The 19,307-nt window shown below is 48.0% G+C and overlaps 1 protein-coding gene across 1 annotated transcript; it reads left to right on the top strand.

The window, feature by feature from the left end:
* The first annotated feature begins 1,583 nt into the window (after positions 1 to 1,583).
* On the top strand, positions 1,584 to 3,343 carry GPHB5 (glycoprotein hormone subunit beta 5). Its single transcript, XM_064153940.1, has 2 exons — positions 1,584 to 1,784; positions 3,155 to 3,343. The coding sequence occupies exons 1-2, from the start codon at positions 1,584 to 1,586 to the stop codon at positions 3,341 to 3,343; spliced, it is 390 nt and encodes a 129-aa protein (XP_064010010.1).
* The last annotated feature ends 15,964 nt before the right edge of the window (positions 3,344 to 19,307 follow it).

Raw genomic sequence — 19,307 nt, 5'->3', positions numbered from 1 at the left:
TTCCAGTGTCCAATGACTCTCTCAGTGAAGAACTTTCTCCTCACCTCCAGCCTAAATCTCCCCTGGCGCAGTCTGAGGCTGTGTCCTCTCGTTCTGGTGCTGGCCACCTGAGAGAAGAGAGCAACCTCCTCCTGGCCACAACCTCCCCTCAGGTAGTTGTAGACAGCAATAAGGTCACCCCTGAGCCTCCTCTTCTCCAGGCTAACCAATCCCAGCTCCCTCAGCCTCTCCTCGTAGGGCTGTGCTCAAGGCCTCTCCCCAGCCTCGTCACCCTTCTCTGGACACGCTCAAGCATCTCAATGTCCCTCCTAAACTGGGGGGCCCACTTAGTGCCATGGTCCAGTTGATTGGCTAGGGCTGGGTGGATGATCTTGGAGGTCTCTTCCAAGCTGGTTGATTCTATGATTCTATGAAATGCTCTTTTAATCACGTAAGACTGCATGTAGTCTCTGTAAGACTCACAGACTGTATGACTCCATGTATGTCACCATGCAGACACAACATGGAGTAAACTTCATGTGCAGAATGAGCAGACTTAAGGCATTTGGTTTAGCAGGAGCCTGGAGACTCAGTATCAGTCAGGCAAAAAGCTGGCCAAGCTCAATTAACTTTGGTTTGGCCAGCTGAGGACACAGGCCAGTGCAGACAGGTCTCTGCCCCATGCAGGATCTGGCTTTCTGAGAATTAAATGTCAAGTCTGGGATTTCTAGGTGGGCATCTTTAAATGCAATGCAAATATGTGCTGTATAAAATGGATCTTGTGGCTCAAAGTCACCTTCCAGTTCTCTCTCTTCATTCTTTTTTTTTGACAGAGAAAGTTTTCCAGGGTGGCTGGTTGCTTTCTTCAGTGAGGCAGAGAAGCAGCAAGTATCTAGCTGTGTAGATAGTTGTTGGGGACTCGGTCTTGAGGGGGACAGAGGGACCCATTTGTCATCCCACAGGGAGGTCTGCTCCCTTCCTGGTGCCCGGGTTAGGGACATCGCCAGGAGACTCCCTAACCTAATCCAGCCCTCTGATTATTACCCTCTGCTGGTAATACAAACTGGCAGAGGTGAGATTGAGCTCAACTATCTATGCAGCTAGAGACAGAAATAGACAAGTTAAAAAGGTAATATAGAAACACAATACCTCTCCCAGAAATCAGAGTCCCCAGGAGAGGCTCCGAACCATCTTTCCACCTCCTTTTCACCCCTCTACCTTACTTTGCCTTACCTTCAAGGTGAGTTTAGAGAATCTGCCAGGGGAGTTAGGAAGCAGATGGATTAGTTACAGAGACAGCAGGTTAGAGAGAGAAGGGCAGGCAGTCAGAGCCAGAGAGCAACTCTGTTATCTGTGTTTATGTTCTTGTTTTTATCCATCTCAGCAAGCCCATGAGTGAAGTAGCCATCACCATTGTTTTCCTTGTCACAGTCTGTCATCTAATTCCTCTCACTAAAATATCCCAGCTGGGTTCAAACTAGCACAGTGAGGAATAATGTGTCTGAGGGGAGGAAAGATTGTCCCAGGTCAAGCTAAGCCTGGACACTTGCACTTGCTTCCTGCTCTGTGCTGGCTCACTCCGCTTCTCTTTCTCTTGCCTCAGCATGGAGCTCCACTGTGTCATCCTGGGTGTTCTCCTTGTGCTACTGGCCAGCTGCAGCAACACACTCAGGACCTCTGCCATCGACCTGCGGACCTTCACCGGCTGCGCCGTCCGTGAGTTCACCTTCCTGGCCAAGAAACCTGGCTGCAGGGGGCTGCGAGTGACCACAGATGCGTGCTGGGGACGCTGTGAGACCTGGGAGGTGAGGCTGTGCCCGGGGCTGAGCGTGCCTGACTGGCACTGGCGCCCCTGGCTGGGTGCTTCCCCTTCAAGAAAACTCACCAAACATTAAAGAGCTTGCAGCTATCTACAGCCAAGGGCTGTGTCCTGCTCTGTCACCCCCTCATAGAATCAACCAGGTTGGAAGAGACCTCCAAGATCATCCAGTCCAACCTAGCCCCCAGCCCTAGCCAGTCAACCAGACCAAGGCACTAAGTGCCTCAGCCAGGCTTTTCTTGAACACCTGCAGGGATGGTGACTCCACCACCTCCCTGGGCAGCCCATTCCAATGCCAATCACTCTCTCTGACAACAACTTCCTCCTAACATCCAGCCTAGACCTCCTCTGGCAGAACTTGAGACTGTGTCCCCTTCTTCTGTTGCTGGTTGCCTGGCAGAAGAGACCAACCCCCAGCTGGCTACAACCTCCCTTCGGTTAGTTGTAGATAGCAATGAGGTCTGCCCTGAGCCTCCTCTTCTCCAGGCTGCACACCCCCAGCTCCCTCAGCCTCTCCTCACAGGGTTTGTGTTCCAGGCCCCTCACCAGCTGTTGCTGACCACTCTCGGAGGGACAGCACTTTGTCTTGTGTTGCCTCCTCCCAGTGCCTCAAAGCAGGATGCACACCATGTGGTGATATTAGCAAAGCACTTGGATAATACTCTTATTATGCAATTGGAAAGCCTCTTGTATCCTGAACACTTAGGGAGAGGAAGCCTTTATTACTTCTCTGGAAAAAAATCCATTTGCAATTCAGATGAAGCTCCCAGTTGATAGGTAATATATTTAGCTTCAAGCAAATCCCAAAGACAATGTCTGTTTCTAATTTAGTCCTGGTTTAAGTCACAAGCCTAAATAAGTATGAAGTAGTTATGTTTTAGGGGCATAAAAGAGGAGAGAAAAAGAGCATAAGCACATCTACACACACTCCAGAGAACAAGTTCTGACTTTGACTTTCTGCCACTGGAAGGCTCCAGGGCCCAGACCCAGTTTGATTTACACAGGGAAGCTTCAAGTGACTCCGAAGGAATTTTGTCCACAGCAGTGACCAGAAGAGAAGCCAGGGTCTGTGTGCCAGCTTTGAAGCTTTTCACTACTTGGTGGGATGAGAGGAAAGGTCACCCACAGCCAGATTTCCCTGGTAGGATAAGGTTCCTTCGAAGGACTTCTTGTCACCTGATTTACTCTACTTCCAAGCTTCTCCGGCAGCACAGACCTTGCAGAGTCTCTTCTTTTATTGCAATGCTACTGGGATCCAGTGGCTCCCATACTTATGCTAAATCCCCTGGGAGGAAACTGGGACTCCAGATTATTGTCTTGCCTCTTGCCTGAGGCCAGAATTTCTTCCTCCCGCAGAGACCAGTGCTGGAACCACCTTACATTGAGTCTTACCACCGTGTTTGCACCTACAATGAGACCAAGATGATGACAGTGAAGCTGCCCAAGTGTGCTCCTGATGTGGATCCCTCCTACACGTATCCAGTGGCCATCCGCTGTGACTGTGACATCTGCTCCACTGCCACCACTGAATGTGAGGCTGACTGAGCTCCCCTTTCCCAGCTTAGGAGAGGAGGTGCCAGATTCTTCCCTGGCTTCATACTCCTGGTACCTCCAGCACTGCATAGAGTGTGAGTGAATCCAAAAATTGATCTTGATCTGTAATGCTCCTAATCTTTGACGATCCTAGGCAGATCAGGCTTAGTCCCCCTCCTCACTCTGTTGAAAGCATTACTGCAGTAGAAATGTAGCACACGTCCTGACAATGGCAAATCTTAGGGTAAAATAAGTGGTGCAGCTTCCCTTCCTTGCAGGCTTTTCATGCTCTGTGACCGTCCATGCACAATGTGCTCGCAGACTGAGCAGCCACTGGGAGGTGGAAACAGGATACGAAGGTGTTACCCCCTCAGTTACAGCCTGTTTATTCATGTCTGGGGTTTTAGCTCCTTCCAAGTAATGTAAATGCAGTTATCAACATTTCCACACCCTCCCCTTCCCCCCCCCACTCCCCGCATTAGCTCTTCTTTGCCTGAGATCCATCAGGAACAACAGCCGAAGAAAAAGCCTTAGGGCCAACTAAATGGAAATGGTCATCCAAATTGCTGTCTTGAATGCATACTTAGCTCAGCTCTGACTCAGGAAAGTACTTAAGCTCATAATGAAATGTTTTTCAGGTATCAGTGAACTTTTACAATGAAGCACAGTATTTCAGTGATTTGCTTAATTGGAGCTATTCTGATAGAGGAAAAAAAAAAGGTAGCCAGGTGGGGGTTGGTCTCTTCTCCCAGGATGCAACCAGGAACAGAACAAGGGGGGACAGTCTCAAGTTCTTCCAGGGCAGGTCTAGGCTGGATGTTAGGAGGAAGTTCTTCACAGAAAGAGTGATTGGTGTTGGAATGGGCTGCCCAGGGAGGTAGGTGGTGGAGTTGCTGTCCCTGGAGGTCATTGAATCATAGAATGGTTTAGGTTGGAAGGGATCTCAAGGATCATCCAGTTGCAACCCCCTGCCATAGGCAGGAACACCTCCCACTAGAACAGGTTGCTTATCTAACCTGGCCTTGAACACCTCCAGAGAGGGAGCACCCACAACCTCCCTGGGCAACCTGTGCCAGTGCTTCACCACCCTCACTGTGAAGAACTTCTTCCTAACATCTAGTTTAAATCTTCTCTCTACCAGTTGAAACCCATTACTCCTCATCCTGTCATTACAAGACTTTGTCAATAGTCCCTCTCCAGCCTTCCTGCAGGTCCCCTTCAGATCCTGGAAGGCCACTACAAGGTCTCCTCGAAGCCTTCTCTTCTCCAGGCTGAACAGCCCCAACTCTTGTAGCCTGTCCTTATAGCAGAGCTGCTGCAGCCCTCTGAGCACCTTCATGGCCTGCCTCTTGACTAGCTCTAACAGTTCCATGTCCTTGTGCTGAGGGCTCTAGAACTGCATACAGTACTCCAGGTATTCAAGATCCATGTGTTGAAGCAAAGCCTGGATGAGGCACTTAGTGCCATGGTCTAGTTGATTGGCTAGGGCTGGGTGCTAGGTTGGCCTGGATGATCTTGGAGGCCTCTTCCAACCTGGTTGATCCTATGATTCCTTGAAAACACAGAGAAGCACATAAACTCTCTAAGCCCCAAAGTGCATGGCTACCCATCTGCTGTTGTCCAGGGATAGAAGCAGAACTGACATCCTGTAGAACCAGCAACATTCCCTAGAGCCCAAGGATTCTCTCCTGACGATTTCCAGAGTTAGAGGGACCAAGCCGAAACACAACGACTGTGATTTATTTCAGTGAGCCCCTGGCTGAGGTGGTGGGAAAGAGGGAGCTACAGAGGGTGTTCCCACACTTCCCCCAGCTGCTCAGCTCCATGGAGTCCTGCTCCTCTAAGGGTGCACACAGGGCAGCCAGATGTGCTCACATCTGTGGAGTGGTCAGTCATGTGGCCAGCATGAGTGAGACAAACCCAGGAAAGGGAAGAGAGCAAATGTGCCAAACGATGGTTCACACTTCTCAGACAAACTACAGGGCACCTAGGTGAAGCTGCAAGTGCCCCCTGGTGAGCATAGCCACCCAAGTGCCTTTGTCCTCTGGTTCCCACATGCAGGAGGACAAATCCATGTTCATCCTTTAATTTCCCATTTTGTTTAGGGAAGAATTATGTGAAAGTAAGAAGATTTGCCAAGAGGAAGAGGCTTACAGAAGTTTAGGGGAAAAAAAACAGCAATAAAAAAGACACCTTCTCAGATAGACATTAGGAGAGAATTGCTGCTGAGAGTAGTACCTGCACCTGCCTTCCCCTTAGTTGGGTGACTTCATCCAGAAGACACCCAATGGCATCCTGGCCTGCAGCAGGAACAGTGTGGCCAGTAGGACAAGGGAGGTTATTCTGCCCCTGTACTCAACACTGGTCAGGCCACAGCTTGAGTGCTGTGTCCAGTTTTGGGCTCCTCACTTCAAGAGAGATGTTGAGATACTGGAAGGTGTCCAGAGAAGGTCCATGAAGCTGGTGAGGGGCCTGGAGCACAGCCCTGTGCAGAGAGGCTGAGGGAGCTGGGGGTGTTTAGCCTGGAGAAGAGGAGGCTCAGGGCAGAGCTCATTGCTGTCTACAACTCCCTGAAGGGAGGCTGTAGCCAGGTGGGGATTGGTCTCTTCTGCCAGGCAAGCAGCAAGAGAACATGGGGACACAGTCTCAAGTTGTGCCAGGGGAGGTCTAGGCTGGATGTTGTTAGGAAGTTGTTGGCAGAGAGAGTGATTGGCATTGGAATGGGCTGCCCAGGGAGGTGGTGGAGTCATCATCTCTGGAGGTGTTCAACAAAAGCCTGAATGAGACACTTAGTGCCATGGCCTAGTTGATTGGATAGGTCTGGGTGCTAGGTTGGACTGGATGATCTTGGAGGTCTCTTCCAACGTGATTGCTTCTATGATTCATTTCCATGCATGCATACTTGAGACTTCCCAAGTGTCCTGTTCTCACTGAGTCAGATTCAATTTAAATTGCATTTTATTAGTTGCTGTCAATCATTTTGGCTGGCACTGAAAAAGCTGCTCTGTGTTTGAGTAGGAAGCAAGATGATTTTATGACTACCTCTTTTAATTCTGAATAGCAACTGATGTGTCCAACAGCAGCAGGAGCAGTTTTCTGCTGATGGAAGTTTAACTGCCTTTCAGAGAGTCTTTGTGTTTAGTTTCAGATGGCATCTCACAATTCCTCTGATCTTATTATCCTTCTCACAAAAATCACAGCTACTATGGGAAACCTGCAAATGATTTTGTGTCCTTAATAAACCACAACATTGTAGTATGAAAGCAATTTTAGACAACATTGTCCTCCCTTATTTATTTGTAGTGATTTCTTGTGCAGAATGTGTATAAGCTCACAGGCTCACAGGATGTCAGGGGTTGGAAGAGACCCCAGGAGATCATCGAGTCCAACCTCCCTGTCAGAGCAGGATCACACAATCTAACACAGATCACAGAAGAACCCATCTAGACAGGCCTTGAAAGTCTCCAGAGAAGGAGACTCCACAGCCTCTCTGGGGAGCCTGTCCCAGTGCTCTGGGACCCTTACAGTAAAGAAGTTCCCCCTTGTGTTGAAGCAGAACCTCTTTTGCTGCAACTTACACCCATTGCTCCTTGTCCTATCCCAGGGAGCAGTGAGCAGAGCCTGTCCCCAGCTCCTGGCCAGCCCTCAGATATTTACAAACATTTATCAAATCCCCTCTAAGTCTTCTCTTCTCCAGACTAAAAGGCCTCAGGTCTCTCAGCCTCTCCTCATAAGGCAGTGCCCTCCAGTCTGAACTGAACACAGTATTCAAGATGAGGTCTCACCAGGGCAGAGTAGAGGGGGAGGAGAACCTCCCTTGATCTGCTGGACACACTCTTCCTCACACACCCCAGGATCCCACTGACCCTCTTGGCCACAAGGGCACATTGCTGTGCCATGGGTAACTTGTTAGCCACCAGGTCCCTCTCCACAGGGCTGCTCTCCAGCAGATCACCTCCCAGCCTGTACTGCTGCAGTTCATTATTCCTCCCCAGATGCAGGACTCTGCACTTGTCCTTGTTGCACTTCATCTGGCTCCTCTGTGCTCAGCTCTCCAGTCTGTCCAGGTCTCTCTGGATGGCAGCACAGCCTTCAGCTGTCTCAGCCAAGCCTCCCAGCTTGGTGTCAGCAGCAAACTTGCTGAGCAGACTCTGTCTGTCTGTCCTCTCATCAATGTCATTGATGACAATGTTAGACAGGAGTGGACCCAGCACTGATTCCTGGGGGACTCCACTGGTTACAGCTCTCCAGCTGGACCTAGCATCATTGATCACCACTCTTTGAACTCTATCTTGTAACCAGTTCCTAATCCACCTCACTGCCTGCTCTTCCATCCCACACTTCCTGAGTGTGCTCACTAGAATATCATGGGAGATGGTGTCAAAGGCCTTGCTAAGGTCAAGGTAGACTACATCCACTGGTCTCGCTGAAGCTACCCATTCAGTTACATAAGCTCCTATGAACTCTTTGTCAGATCTTTGAACACCTGCAAAACATCTCGTGCTGATGTGAAGTCACTTCCTTTGCTGGATCTCTGTCACAGAGTCTGGCTGTGCTGTAGTGTCAGGATCAGAAGGAGTGTTAGAAAGTGACAAACTTCCTTCCTTTGGAGCCAGCTGGAACTATGAGCTATAGCTGGACGTGGTGAGGCAGTAGAAACCCCAGCAAGTGTTCAGAAGAAAACACTGCAGGGTCTGAAAGAGGATTTTGATTGAGGAGGGAGCAGCCAGACTTGGGGGAGTGGAAGAGGAAGACTGGAAAGGATGTACTGACCAAAACCAAGCTGCCCACTTCTAGATGGTCTTTTAAGGAGGAAAGCAGAAGTGAATGAAGATGCTGTGGATCTGCTACAGGTGACAAAGGGCCAGACATCAGAGCCCACCAAGCTGAGTGGTGCGTATCCTTCTTTGTCCAGCTATGCTGTTCTCCCACAGGTGGGCACACAATGACTTTCAAAGAGCCATCTTCATTCCTGTTCCTGGGAGCTGCAATTCTGGGGCTTTTTTTCCAGAAGTTGTTACACTACTAAGTTTTCAATCTGTCAAATACTGACACTTGCAACCAGGTCTGTGGGTGTTCACACATCCTTCATGCAGCAGCTGGGATGCTATGACCTGTTCAGAACTTCCTAAAATCATAGAATCAACCAGGTTGGAAGAGACCTCCAAGAGCATCCAGGCCAACCTAGCACCCAGCCCTAGCCAATCAACTAGACCATGGCACTAAGTGCCTCAGCCAGGCTTTGCTTCAACACCTCCAGGGACAGCACCTCCACCACCTCCCTGGGCAGTCCATTTTTCAGAGCACAAGGAGCCCCTTCCAGGCCACTTTCATCTCCTTGGGGCTCTTTAATGCCCATTAAAGGCAAGGTCCTGAGTTGGAAGGCAGCAGGACCTTGACCGCCTGGACAGATGGGCAGAGTCCAATGGGATGGGGTTCAATAGCTCCAAGTGCAGGGTGCTGCACTTTGGCCACAACAACCCCATGCAGAGATACAGGCTGGGGTCGGAGTGGCTGGAGAGCAGCCAGACAGAGAGGGATCTGGGGGTGCTGATTGATACCTGCCTGAACATGAGCCAGCAGTGTGCCCAGGTGGCCAAGAGAGCCAGTGGCATCCTGGCCTGCATCAGGAATGGTGTGGCCAGCAGGAGCAGGGAGGTCATTCTGCCCCTGTACTCTGCACTGGTCAGACCTCACCTTGAGTACTGTGTTCAGTTCTGGGCCCCCCAGTTTAGAAGGGACATTGAGATGCTTGAGCGTGTCCAGAGAAGGGCGACGAGGCTGGGGAGAGGCCTCGAGCACAGCCCTACGAGGAGAGGCTGAGGGAGCTGGGATTGGTTAGCCTGGAGAAGAGGAGGCTCAGGGGTGACCTTATTGCTGTCTACAGCTACCTGAGGGGTGGTTGTGGCCAGGAGGAGGTTGCTCTCTTCTCTCAGGTGGCCAGCACCAGAACGAGAGGACACAGCCTCAGGCTATGCCAGGGGAGATTTAGGCTGGAGGTGAGGAGAAAGTTCTTCACTGAGAGAGTCATTGGACACTGGAATGGGCTGCCCGGGGAGGTGGTGGAGTCGCCGTCCCTGGAGCTGTTCAAGGCAGGACTGGACGTGGCACTTGGTGCCATGGTCTAGCCTTGAGCTCTGTGGCAAAGGGTTGGACTTGATGATCTGTGAGGTCTCTTCCAGCCCTGATGATACTGTGATGCTATGAAAGCCACAGATTTAAACTTCACTGTCCCACCTATTCAAAGTAACAAACAAACTTCCTGCTTTGGTGCTTAACTTTGTCTGCGAGGTGTGGCATAGAGGCAGTCACACCTCACCACATGTCTCTTCCATGAAACCCCCTAATTTTTTGCAGCCTGCACAGTGACCACCAGCACTAAACAGAAGCACTGGGGCTTGGATAGACCTCGAAGTTAACCATGGCACAGCTGTGTGCCCCTGTGGCCAAGGAGGCCAATGGGATCCTGGGGTGTATTAGGAGGAGTGTGTCCAGCAGATCAAGGGAGGTTCTCCTCTTCCTCTACTCTGCCCTGGTGAGACCTCATCTTCAATACTGTGTTCAGTTTTGGGCTCCCCAGTTTAAGAGGGACAGGGATCTGCTGGAGAGGGTCCAGCAGAGGGCTACGAGGATGATTAGGGGCCTGGAGGGCATGGCTTGTGAGGAGAGGCTGAGGGACCTGGGGCTGTTTAGTCTGGAGAAGAGAAGACTTAGAGGGGATTTGATAAATGTTTATAAGTATCTGAAGGCTGCCAGGAGAGGGGAACAGGCTCTGCTCACTGCTCCCTGGGATAGGACAAGGAGCAATGGGTGTAAATTGCAGCAAAAGAGGTTCCACCTTAACAGAAAGGGGAACTTCTTTACTGTAAGGGTCCCAGAGCACTGGGACAGGCTCCCCAGAGAGGCTGTGGAGTCTCCTTCTCTGGAGACTTTCCAGGCCAGTCTGGATGTGTTCCCCTGTGATCTGTGCTAGATTGTATTGTCCTGCTCTGGCAAGGGGATTGGACTGGATGATCTCCTTGGGTCCCTTCCAACCCCTAACATCCTGTGAGCCTGTGAAGTTCAACCCTCTACCCAAAACCTCCAGGAACAACAGATCACGTCCCTACCTCAGCCCATAGTTTAGTGCTGGTCTTGGCAGTGCTGGGTTAATGGTTGGACTCCATGATCTTAAAGGTCTGTTCTGACAAACTGGTGTATGATTCTCTCATGTGGGCCCTGCACAACACTCAGTTTCTCTCTTTTTTTTTCTGTCTTGGTTGCACTTTGAACCTGAACAGCAATAGTCACTTTGTGCTTTGATTTTACACAATACTCTTCTGTTATGTGATAGCTACAGAAACCTTCCAGGTCTTGGAAGTTCAGCTCCCCTCCTGCCTGTGCTGCAGTTGGTGTGCATCAGCCAGACTGATGATGTCAGAAAGCAGAGTAGTTTTACTTTTGTCTTCAAACTGGTGTTGCAGTGAGAGGGAGGGCAGGAAGCCCCCCCAGGTGCATGTTTCCTGCAGTGGCTGGTTTTCTTTTTGAGGGATGGGACAGGCAGCTCCCTCCTGCTCTTATTGTCCTCATATGAAAAGATAGGAGCCACTTCCCTGGCTCAGTGAGGGCTGTCTTGCCCAATATCCTGCTGCCACCAGCCAGCAGCAGATCCTGAGGAAATGTGACAGCATCAGGGTACAGAGGTGTCCTTCCCTGGCTTCTTCCAGCCAGATTTAGCAAGCAGCAGTTTGGGAAGTTTCTGCTCTGGAGGATGTATTTAACACCTTGTTATTAACCCTAGATGCTGTTACTTCCCAAAGTCTGGCTGGGCAAAGCCTAGTGGCTGAAGCCAGCTTCTCCCAGGGGCAGGTAAATCAAATGTGTTGTAGGCTACCTGCTGTGCCCTCCTGAGTTGTCCTCACTCCTCTGGGGATGTGTATCCATTTATAGCATCCAGGGATTTGGGCTGTGGTGCCTTTTTGTTAAGATTAGACCTTTCTGCCCTTTGTCATTGCTGTGTGAGTGCCTTTGGCAGGGACTGGTTAAGCCTTGCTTTAGTCCAATCAGTGTCAGGGATGTCCAGCAATGGTGGGATTTCTAGTCTTAGTTTGCAGACCAGATCATCTGGTCCATGGGAATGCTTCTGGTCTTGAGATCAATGGCAATAGAAAGCTGGGTAACAAAGGAACTATCTTTGGGGTTTAATTGATTAATTAACTAATTATTTATTTTACATTTCCGTGCTGAACCCTTCAAAGACTGGAGCCAGTCATATTCTTGATTCCAGTCCAGCATTTAAGGGTTGTGTTTTCTCACTTACCTTCTTCATCCCTTTAAGCGTTTCACTTTCTCTTCTGACTCTCCCTGCCCCGTCTGATGGGCTGAGGGTTACACAGTTCATGTTCCTTATCATCATAGAATCACAGAATCAGGCAGGGTTGGAAGGGACCACAAGGATCATCTAGTTCCAACCCCCTCCCATTGCCAGGGACACCCTACCCTAGATCAGGCTTGCCACAGCCTCATCCAGCCTGGCCCTAAACACCTCCAGGGATGGGGCCTCAACCACCTCCCTGGGCAACCCAGTCCAGGCTCTCACCACTCTCATGCTCAAGAACTTCCTCCTCATGTCCAGCCTGAATCTCCCCACCTCCAGCTTTGCTACATTCCCCCTAGTCCTGGCACTCCTTGAGAGCCTAAAAAGTCCCTCCCCAGCCTTTTTGTAGCCCCCTTCAGATCCTGGAAGGCCACAAGAAGGTCACCTGGGAGCCTCTTCTTCTCCAGCCTGCACAGCCCCAACTCTTTCAGTCTGTCCTCGTAGCAGAGCTGCTCCAGCCCTCTGAGCATCCTCATGGTCCTTCTCTGGACACACTCCAGCATCTCCTCATCCCTCTTAGTAGCAGGGGCTGCAGAAGTGGATGCAGTACTCCAGGTGGAGTCTCAGCAGAGCAGAGTAGAGGGGGAGAATCACCTCCCTGGCCCTGCTGGCCACACTTCTCCTGATGCAGCCCAGGCTCTGGTTGGCTTTCTGGGCTGCAAGTGCACACTGCTGGCTCCTGTTGAGCTTCTCATCCACCAGCACCCCCAAGCCCCTCTCCTCAGGGCTGCTCTTCAGCCAATCACTGTCCAGCCTGAATTTGTGCTTGGGATTGCCTCGACCCAGATGCAGGACACTGCACTTGATCTTGTTGAATCTCATGAAGTTGGCTTGTGCCCACCTCTGTCCAGGTCCCTCTGGATGGATCTCTTCCCTTCAGCCTGTCTGCTGCACCACACAGCTTGGTGTTGTCAGCAAACTTGCTGAGGCTGCACTCAATGCCTCTGTCCATGGCACCAACAAAGATGTTGAACAAGACTGGTCCCAGGACTGATCCCCGAGGGACTCTGCTTGTCACTGACCTCCACTTGGACATGGACCCATTGACAGCCACACTTTGGGTGCAGCCATTAACCAGTTCTTTATCCATCACATGCTCCACCCCTCAAACCCATGTGTCACCAGCTTGGAGTCCAGGATGTGGTGTGGTACAGTGTCAAAGGCCTTGCTCAGGTCCAGGTAAATGACGTCATTTGCTCTCCCCTCATCTATTATTAACCTGCTTGATTCTGTGATCTCCATTTCCCCATGTTTCCAGGCAGCAGAGAACTTGATTAAGCAGCACTTTCCCAAGTAGAACATATCAACTCCTGTTTGACTTTCTGCAGGAGGCACTGGAAGGCGCTGGCAGCTCCAGGACCACCCAAACTCAACCCTATATATGTTTCACCTACCTAAAATATTCTGCAAGTTACATGTGGTCAGCATTTGGGAAAATAAACACATCATTGCACCATTACATCCAAATGATGCTGTCAAATGATGCAGTAATACATTTATTTTGTTAAAATAAACTATGTACAATAGAGGATATTAATGAGCCATTACAATATACACTAATTACATGTTTAAAGAAGGATAAAGCAGAAGGTTACAGAATCATGTGCTGTAAATAGGAAACTTAATAGAGCTTATATGCTTTTTAAACTATGCAAAACATAATTGGTGGAAAACTGAATTTCCTTGGTTTGAAATTTTATTGCTTGGAAAAAAAAAATTAGGTGAAGGTTTGGTTCATCTTTGAAACAAGATTTGGCTCTCAAAAGTCAGACATAGAATCATAGAATCAACCAGGTTGGAAGAGACCTCCAACATCATCCAGTCCAACCTAGCACCCAGCCCCATCCAATCAACTAGACCATGGCACTAAGTGCCTCAGCCAGGCTTTGCTTCAACACCTCCAGGGACGGTGACTCCACCACCTTCCTGGGCAGCCCATTCCAGTGCCAATCACTCTCTCTGCCAACAACTTCTTCCTAACATCCAGCCTATGCTTCCCCTGGCACAACTTGAGACTGTGTCCCCTTGTTCTGTTGCTGCTTGCCTGGCAGAAGAGACCAACCCCACCTGGCTACAGCCTCCCTTCAGGTAGTTGTAGACAGCAATGAGGTCACCCCTGAGCCTCCTCTTCTCCAGGCTGCACACCCCCAGCTCCCTCAGCCTCTCCTCATAGGGTTTGTGCTCCAGGCCCCTCACCAGCTTTGTTGCCTTTCTCTGGACACCTTCCAGCACCTCAACATCTCTCTTGAATGGAGGAGCCCAGAACTGGACACAGCACTCAAGGTGTGGCCTGACCAGTGCTGAGTACAGGGGCAGAATAACCTCCCTTGTCCTACTGGCCACACTGTTCCTGATCCAGGCCAGGATGCCATTGGCTCTCTTGGCCACCTGGGCACACTGCTGGCTCATGTTCAGCCTACTGTCTATCAGTACCCCCAGGTCCCTTTCCTCTTGGCTGCTTTCCACATAATGCTTTAGTACTCATCTTTTGGTTTTCCCAGCTTGGTACTCCAGCAATATTGCACACGGCAACTTTTAAGAGAGAAAATTTAGTTGCTCACATTAAGTAAATTACTTCCCCCCCCCCCCCCCCCCCCCCCCCCCTTCTTTTAACTTGCTAATTTCTGACTGATGTGTTAGGCCTTGCTTTGTGCTGAGCTCATTACAACTCTCTCACAAACTCAATTAGAATGACTTGCTGCACTGTTACCCAAGCACTGCTGAAGCACAACACAAAACCAGAGACTTCTTTTGGGTGTCTTTGTGTTCTTGGGGAAGCAGAGAGTTTCTTTGCAGTGAAATGCTTGTATTTGACAAGTGCATCAACATCATAACAGGTTAAACTGGATTCAGTTATCCTTGCACTAGAGAACAAGTCTGGGCCATCTTCCTGCTACTCTCTCCAGCCTTCTTCAAAGCCCGCCCAGTCTGAAAGTGCTGCTGAACCCCAGGAATCAGAGTGTGGCTCCATGGAGGCACCTCTGAGTCCTTTTGCCAGGCACACACTATACTCGCTGGGGCAGCGTGGGCACCATGCTATACCTTGCTCTGTAGCCAGGTTGTAGCCAGGTGGGGGTTGGTCTCTTCTCCCAGACAACCAGCAACAGAACAAGGGGACACAGTCTCAAGTTGTGCCAGGGGAAGTATAGGCTGGATGTTAGGGGGAAGTTCTTGCCAGAGAGAGTGATTTGTGTTGGAATGGAGATGGTGGAGTCGCTGTCCCTGGAGGTGTTGAAGCAAAGCCTGGCTGAGGCACTTAGTGCCATGGTCTAGTTGATTGGACAGGGCTGGGTGCTAGGTTGGACTGGATGATCTTGGAGGTCTCTTCCAACCTGCTTGATTCTATGATTTCCTACTTAGTAACCCAGGCTCACCACTTTAGATCACCTCTGCTCGTGAGTGAAGAAGGCTTTGCTAATACCTTTCCCCTCTCACATTGCATTATGTTATTGCTTATTAATGAATTAACATTTACAAGTTTGGGGAAAGTTTGGGCTCACTTAGAATCATAGAATCATAGAATCAACCAGGTTGGAAGAGACCTCCAACATCATCCAGTCCAACCTATACCCTAGCCCTATCCAGTCAACCAGACCATGGCACTAAGTGCCTCAGCCAGGCTTTGCTTCAACACCCCCAGGGACGGTGCCTCCACCACCTCCTTGGGCAGCCCATTCCAATGCCAATCACTCTCTCTGTGAAGAACTTCCTCCTAACATCCAGCCTATACTTTCCCTGGCACAGCTTGAGACTGTGTTCCCTTATTCTATTGCTGGGTGCCTGGGAGAAGAGACCACCCCCCACCTGGCTACAGCCTCCCTTCAGGTAGTTGTAGACAGCAACTTACACCATACTGACAAGGCAGGTCAGTAGTGCAGTCAGAGCAGCTGCATGTTTTGGGGAAAAGTGTTGGGAGAAATGCTCTGACAGTTGTGCTGTGAATATGGCTTCCACCCAAACTACTTTGACAGGCTTCAGACACATTTCTACAAGTTATCAGTACAAATAACTGTTGTGTTGGAAGGTCTGCAAACTGTGCACTGGTGACAACTCTTTACGTTCTGATCAAAGTCAAAATTCACCAGAGCTGATATCAGCAAGAGCTTAAAGTGATCTTTGGCAAAAAAACAAACACAAGATTATTTCTGTCATCCTAAAGGTGATGAGATGAAATCAAGTGACAGCAACGAGTGCAGTGTCACACTTGACCAAGATACCCATTTGTCTTGTCTATTACACTGGTAATGTGATAATTTTCATCTTCAGTCTCAGTAGTGGTTGAAATGAAAAGTTACAAATCCAGTCTGCAAAGCTCAGGCTAAGGATTACATCAGAAAAGTCTCCAGGTGCTTAACTTCTTTCAGGAGTCCACAACCAGCAGCCAAAAAATGACTCTTGGACCTGGCTCAGTGTGTCCTGTGTGCTCAGAGCTTGGTCACCCACAAGAAAGGATAGAAAAGGAGGAAATGTGAAGACTTCTAAATGCTTTCCACATTAGGCATATGTGGACCCCACTGAAATTTTCCATTGTCTTCATGAGAATTGCAGGCAAGCCAACAGACAGCATCTTTGAAAATCCCACCCTTAAATTACAGTTAGAAGAAGCAAACACTGCACTGAGGATTGCACACACTGGAAGGGGTTAGGAGTCATGCTCAAAGTTAGTCCTGTTAACCTATTTCTCAAAGATAGAGAGATTTTTTTCGTCCTTGCAACCATTTATATGATTTTTGCTTGTTGCTCTTTGATATACATCGTTTGTGAGCTCATTCTCCACTTAAAATCAGGTTCTTAACTCTTCTTGCTCTTAGATATATGTGGTTTGTGAGCTCATTCTCCACTTAAAATCAGGTTCTTAACTGTTTTTGCTCTTAGACATATGTGGTTTGTGAGCTCATTCTCCACTTAAAAGCAGGTTCTTATCTCTTCTTGCTCTTAGATATATGTGGTTTGTGAGCTCATTCTCCACTTAAAATCAGGTTCTTAACTGTTTTTGCTCTTAGATACATGTGGTTTGTGAGCTCATTCTCCACTTAAAATCAGGTTCTTAACTGTTTTTGCTCTTAGATATATGTGGTTTGTGAGCTCATTCTCCACTTAAAATCAGGTTCTTATCTCTTCTTGCTCTTAGATATATGTGGTTTGTGAGCTCATTCTCCACTTAAAATCAGGTTCTTAACTCTTCTTGCTCTTAGATATATGTGGTTTGTGAGCTCATTCTCCACTTAAAATCAGGTTCTTAACTGTTTTTGCTCTTAGATACATGTGGTTTGTGAGCTCATTTTCCACTTAAAATCAGGTTCTTATCTCTTCTTGCTCTTAGATATGTGTGGTTTGTGAGCTCATTCTCCACTTAAAATCAGGTTCTTATCTCTTCTTGCTCTTAGACATATGTGGTTTGTGAGCTCATTCTCCACTTAAAATCAGGTTCTTAACTGTTTTTGCTCTTAGATACATGTGGTTTGTGAGCTCATTCTCCACTTAAAATCAGGTTCTTATCTCTTCTTGCTCTTAGATATATGTGGTTTGTGAGCTCATTCTCCACTTAAAAGCAGGTTCTTATCTCTTCTTGCTCTTAGATATATGTGGTTTGTGAGCTCATTCTCCACTTAAAATCAGGTTCTTATCTCTTCTTGCTCTTAGATATATGTGGTTTGTGAGCTCATTCTCCACTTAAAATCAGGTTCTTAACTGTTTTTGCTCTTAGATACATGTGGTTTGTGAGCTCATTCTCCACTTAAAATCAGGTTCTTAACTCTTCTTGCTCTTAGATATGTGTGGTTTGTGAGCTCATTCTCCACTTAAAATCAGGTTCTTAACTGTTTTTGCTCTTAGATATATGTGGTTTGTGAGCTCATTCTCCACTTAAAATCAGGTTCTTAACTCTTCTTGCTCTTAGATATATGTGGTTTGTGAGCTCATTCTCCACTTAAAATCAGGTTCTTAACTGTTTTTGCTCTTAGATACATGTGGTTTGTGAGCTCATTCTCCACTTAAAATCAGGTTCTTATCTCTTCTTGCTCTTAGATATATGTGGTTTGTGAGCTCATTCTCCACTTAAAATCAGGTTCTTATCTCTTCTTGCTCTTAGATATATGTGGTTTGTGAGCTCATTCTCCACTTAAAATCAGGTTCTTATCTCTTCTTGCTCTTAGACATATGTGGTTTGTGAGCTCATTCTCCACTTAAAATCAGGTTCTTAACTGTTTTTGCTCTTAGATACATGTGGTTTGTGAGCTCATTCTCCACTTAAAATCAGGTTCTTAACTCTTCTTGCTCTTAGATATGTGTGGTTTGTGAGCTCATTCTCCACTTAAAATCAGGTTCTTAACTGTTTTTGCTCTTAGATACATGTGGTTTGTGAGCTCATTCTCCACTTAAAATCAGGTTCTTAACTCTTCTTGCTCTTAGATATATGTGGTTTGTGAGCTCATTCTCCACTTAAAATCAGGTTCTTAACTGTTTTTGCTCTTTGATACGTGTGGTTTGTGAGCTCATTCTCCACTTTAAATCAGGTTCTTAACTCTTCTTCTCTTAGTGGGGTTCTTAGAACTGCCCATTTTAAATAGATTTTGTTCACATGTTTCTGAAAGCTTTAACTGAAAGTAAGAAAGGAGAATCTGATGAATATTTTCTGTCATCCCAGTGATGGGTGACCCCTTAAGGTGACGATAACATGAAATCTAAGTTTTAGGATTGAATTGACTAATTGTGGCTCTAAACCTTGTTTTGCAGCTCTGCCCCAAGTCAGCAGCATAGATGCTATTCTACCACATCCATCAGGGGGTTTCCCCCACTGTTTCAATGCAAAACTATTTCTATTTGTGTTTTGTTTTGCTAGGTGTAGCTGAGAGCACACTACTGAAACCAGCAGGAGGCTTCTTCCTGTTTTCAGAGGGTCTTTATTCACTAAGAGGAAACCAAACATTTATAATAGGGATGTTTTTTCATTTCTATATAGAGCTTAAATGTGTCTAGAAGTTGTCTGACGCAGGCTGCTCCACGGTCATGTCCTGTCACAGCAGCTGCTCTTCCAGTCCTGTGGAGTTGTGAACCAAGACAATGTTTTGCTGTTTCCACATTTGCCTTTTATTTAAATGTAGGATTAAACATATTAAAAGTCCTCTTCAAGTAAAAGGAAAGCATGGGAAGAGAAGCACGTGCAGCTGGATCCCTGTATTCTACCTGTTCATTGAACAAATGCTCCCTGGGACAGCATGGGCATGTGTTGATTCCTTTACTAGAGCAGACAAATGTGCTTTTAAACAGACCTGATTGACTCCATGGCAATTAAGTCGTCACAGAAACACTGAGGTTGGAAAAGACCCTCAGGATCACCAAGTCCAACTTCATCTTAATCCAGAGGATGTTTCAGTGTGGTGAATCAAGAGGTATTTGCTATGCCCCTTGGGGAAAAAAGGCTACAGAAACCCTCATGAACCATAAGCAAGCTATGTCAGCAAATGGGCATGTCTCCTGTCTGAAGCAGAGGGACATTTTGGTAAGGATATGACAGCCTGTGTGGTGAAAATACAGCTGCTAGACATGCATCATTTCTGTGATTGGCCACTGTGTCACTTGCTGTGTGTGGGACTGTGTGTGATGAGGAGAAATGGTTTT

This window comes from Pogoniulus pusillus, chromosome 1 (assembly GCF_015220805.1).
Source record: "Pogoniulus pusillus isolate bPogPus1 chromosome 1, bPogPus1.pri, whole genome shotgun sequence".
NCBI classification, from domain to species: Eukaryota; Metazoa; Chordata; class Aves; order Piciformes; family Lybiidae; genus Pogoniulus; species Pogoniulus pusillus.
The sequence above is the reverse complement of the archived record's forward strand: the minus strand, read 5'-3'. Positions and strand labels throughout refer to the sequence as shown.